Below are 4,382 nucleotides of genomic sequence, written 5' to 3'. Positions count from 1 at the left end.
GTAAAGTAAAAAAAAATCAATGTTTTGTTAATTATTTGGCTCATCTGTATTGGTTCGATGGATATGAGAAACTCCAAATTGCAATCTATGGAGAATGTCACCCTGCCCATATTAAACATCTCTTGATCCCATATTAATCCATTAGACAGTTTTAATATTTTCTTTAAAGGATAGTATACAGTGTAAGAGAAGATGGTGTCATGTACTTCATAATATTCTGTGGTGTATCTGTACCTTCATGGGAAAGCCATCTCCACGGGATCATTCCTAAGCCTGTACTTTCCAAACCACTGGAGCAAGTCTTTCCCAAACCCTACAGTGGATAAAAGTAGATTACAATATGTGGAAAGCTCGGACAACAGTAGTGTAGCCCTGTGGCCTGGGGACCACCAGGGTCCAAATAAAATGTTAAACATAATTTTACCTTAAGGGTCTGAAACTCAGTGTACAAATGGAACTCAATTCAAATAACAGAAATATATATATATTTGTATTAAATAGTATCAAATGGAGTATCATATTGAACATGCTAACCTTGAATTGTAAAACTTTGAGAATCACTTAGTTCAGTGGTTCTCAACCTGTAGATCAGGACCCGGATGTCCCTGGGGGGGGGGGGGGTCCTCAGATGACAATTCAATACCTCAAAAACAAAGAAATGAACAAAAAAATGAAAGAAAAAGAAAAACTGGCCGAACATTAGCCAAATTGTCGAATAATATAAGAAATTGGCAAAATGCTAATATAGGCAAATATACTGCAGTTCAAATGTGATTATTTTAGGGGGGTCCCCAGTTCAAATCAAATGTGATTATTTTAGGAGGCTCAAGGCCTTTCAGATCCACATCTGGAAGGACTGTGTCACACACAGCAGCTCTGCCCCATCAGAGTGACCACATCACTCAGCACCAGACCTGTGTGGCAGACACTGGTGCTGAGTGATGCAGTGCATGGTTTTCCCCAGCAACCACCAGTTTTACTGCAACTATAGCATAGTGGTCAGGACTCAGGAGCAGCATGTGGAAACGCTGACCTTTAACAAACGGCTTTGCATACAAATGACACTCATCAATCAAATGACCAGTCAGTCACTCAATGCCAACCAATAACTCTGCTGGTGGTCACTTACGGAGCAGACCACTGCAGCGATATGCTGTGATGTTTCTCAATCCACTGATCCTTCTTGGCGGTTGAAAAAAATAGTCGACATTTTAATCCCTGATGGCCTGATTGATGTTTGACCAGCTCAATTGTAATCATCAGGAGGTTGAGAGAGATGTGTGCTCCAGATTGGCATTATAGCGCCCACTATACACAATATGGGTTTGAAGTTTTTTAATCATAATCATAAAATTATGTATACTGAATGCATAAATGTAAAGAAAATGTAGTTGATTAAATGGGCAGCCTAAACACCTAAACATTGAAGCAACATTGCCACCTACTGTGGATAGACTGCATGTGCAAGAGAATAAGCTCTTTCTAGGATGCAGCTTTCACAATAACCTAGAGGACAAATGAGGGGAAAGGCAGTCTTCAGTGGTTCTCAACCTGTGGGTTGGACCTGGTTTGGGGGGCTCCCCATGACAGTCAAGTGACAACTTTCAATGTTTTTTTTTTTTAACCAATGTTCATGTTTTAGGTTGTTATTAGAGAATATCATTGTTCATTTTATTTCATTTGCTGCTTTCTTTAGTTTTAGCGATTTTAGCTATTTTTGAAAGGGGAGCAGGGGCATTCAAACAAGTGGCTAAATGTTTTTTGTACAAAATGTTACGCCGATTTCTTTATAATTATTTACTATAGTCCTACTAGACTCCAGGAAATTACATCTAGCCACAAAAGATCACAGGATCTACTGAATGTAAAGGGCGATAGGAGGATGGCATACTGTGTGTTGTAGGCTCAATATGTCAGTTTGTCTTGTCTCTCCCTACAAGCTCAGTGTGAGGCATTGTGAGCTTGTAGATCGTATGTACATATACACAGTATATATATATATATATATATATATATATATATATATATATATATAATTTTCACAATATTTATCGGTGGAAACAAAGTCAAACTACATTTAACGCCTCAACTCCTGCAGGCTGCAGTGCTTATCAGGGTCCACAGTTCAAAATTATGATTATTTTGGGGGTCATGAGTCACGAACTGAAAAGGGTGATAATCACAGTTCTACTTCTAAAGAGATCAAAACGAATGAATCATGACCAAGACTTTGAAATGTGCTTTACATTTATTTTAGTCTTGAAAACAGAAGACATTTTGTATGTAAATGCAGTATATACACACAATGCTTTTAACCTGAAAAAGGCACCAAGACCTGTGAGTCAGTTAGATGAAGAGTGATCCTCCCGCCTGGCTCAAAGACAACATAAAACAAGACAAGGATTTATACAAGAGAGCGTGAAGCAAATAAAAATAAAAAAGGTAAAAATAAGTCTTATCACAAGGGTCTTTCAGTTATCTGCTCACAATGTAACAACAATCTTTATTTAAATGGTTATAAAGCTAATAAGACAATAGTGGTGTTGTGATAGCTAAAATATATATTATTTATTACATAAATACAATAAAGTCTTAACATTGTACATTTTATGTCTGTATTATCTACTCATTTGTGTGGCTAAAAACAGCCTACTGTGTGCCACGCAAATGGGAAAGAGAGAGCTTGAGAAACAAACTAAAATATCTGTTAAAACTTGAAATTCTTACCGTGAGTGACATACACATCCTTAATAAATTATATGTTTTCAGTACAAACATAAGATTCTAAACCATTAGAAAATGTGAGCTGTGGTGCTGTCGACGGTTCAATGCCAACGGTTGAAACCTAACTGAAGATGATCTGACCAGTTGTTACTACTGCCACCATGTGCATGCAGGTCCCATCATGTTGAGTGAGGTCAACATCTTTGACCTCAGATGGCTAGAAATTCAGAAAAAGGCGACTTCTCACAAACAAGCTCACTCTTAACGCCTACTTGACACCTCGCTCTACGACGGTGTCGCTGGCCGAAAACAATGAGCAATATGATTTAGGCCTAGAAGTCTGTAAACACTTATGGTCTTCATTCCAACTATTAGCAAGGGCACTGTAACAGAGCTCAGTCTTCCAAATACTTCTTAGAATTGGGATTTTAAACTTCTTGTATTGGTTTAAATTATTCTGTGCTCAAAAATCTTTGGGATGTGGAACATTCACACATCAGAGTAACAGAGTGCATGTCTGGTGTTTTTTTTAGTTTTTAGTTTTTTTTCATAAATATTAACAAAAGTGAGGTAACTTTCCCCCTAAGCGTAACCGGCTTCGGCACAAGTGTAGAAGTGGCAGCAGCACGCTAGCTCCTCTCTAGGAAGCAAATTACTTACCAGCCTGTGGCAGGGCTAGCACTTCCAACCATAACTGTGCCTCAAATCCATTCACAATCCCTGCAGCTCTTTCCTAACCACAAATGCAAAAAAGTGAGAACTCGTCAATAATGATAATAAAAATGTGTGGTTTAGGTGGCTTATGGGATTACAATGACTATTGTAAGCCTGGCAGAACAAACTGTTAGCGCCGCTTCTCTCCCCACATTGGTGACAAAAACACATGAGCACGTGTCTATGAAGAAATCAAAGCAACCCTTTGTTAGCCATGGTCCGCTCACAAACACACCAATGGTCCTGCCTTTAGTGCTGTGGTTTTTGTTGTGAATGGTCCCATTGGGGAGAGATTCATGTAGTGTTCCGAAATGACCGTTGGTTATCGGGGTCTTCAAGAACCCGTCACTTGCTGAGGGGTGATGCTGACATAGGAGGTCGGAATGTAGCCTTCGTCACCGTTAGTCCTACGGACGCGGGTCCAACCGTCCCCTTTATCCTCCTCCACCACTGCAAGTTCCCTCCCCCTCCTGCATAGCGATGGTCCCTTCACTGGCACCTGAGAAGGACATTTTGTTGTTTGTGTTGTTGTATTTTCTTAACCATTATAGTTATTCAAAGATTTAAAGGGGTAGGCACAATAAGTGAAGGCTTCAGCCTCCACCTGTTTAGGCTATGTTTCCAATAATAACATATGAAGGCATTGTATTAATTTTTACTTTTAATGACCAAAATAAATCTACTACTACTACCACTAGTAACACGCCTGTGCTACACAGTAAAGTCTGGAGTATTCATTTGACTATGAACGTGTACATCTTAACCCGTTTGCTGCATAGTCTTGGAAGGAGATAAAAAGAGAAAGGCTACAGTAGGATGTTTGTTCCCCCCCCCCAGGCGTACCAGGAAAGTTGTACATGGCTGTGCACTGGCCAATGGGAGCAGTCAGTTCCTCCTCTTCAAAGTCATCATCAAATTCGGCATAGATGGCTTGGGAGGGGTCA

The 4,382-nt window shown here is 39.6% G+C and overlaps 1 protein-coding gene across 1 annotated transcript in view; it reads right to left on the bottom strand.

Moving 5' to 3' along the window:
• Positions 1-2,229: 2,229 nt before the first annotated feature.
• Positions 2,230-4,382, bottom strand: part of trip10a (thyroid hormone receptor interactor 10a) — a 22,705-nt gene continuing 20,552 nt past the window's right edge. Inside the window, exons 14-15 of the mRNA XM_080775093.1 lie at positions 4,282-4,381; positions 2,230-3,937 (exon numbers count right to left, since the gene is read on the bottom strand). Coding sequence (XP_080631219.1) covers positions 3,873-3,937; positions 4,282-4,381 — 165 coding nt within the window. The 3' untranslated portion in view covers positions 2,230-3,872. The remainder of the gene's footprint in view (positions 3,938-4,281; position 4,382) is intronic.

The sequence above is a fragment of the Protomyctophum bolini genome (genome assembly GCF_963924005.1).
Source record: "Protomyctophum bolini genome assembly, chromosome: 11".
Taxonomy (NCBI): Eukaryota; Metazoa; Chordata; class Actinopteri; order Myctophiformes; family Myctophidae; genus Protomyctophum; species Protomyctophum bolini.
The sequence above is the reverse complement of the archived record's forward strand: the minus strand, read 5'-3'. Positions and strand labels throughout refer to the sequence as shown.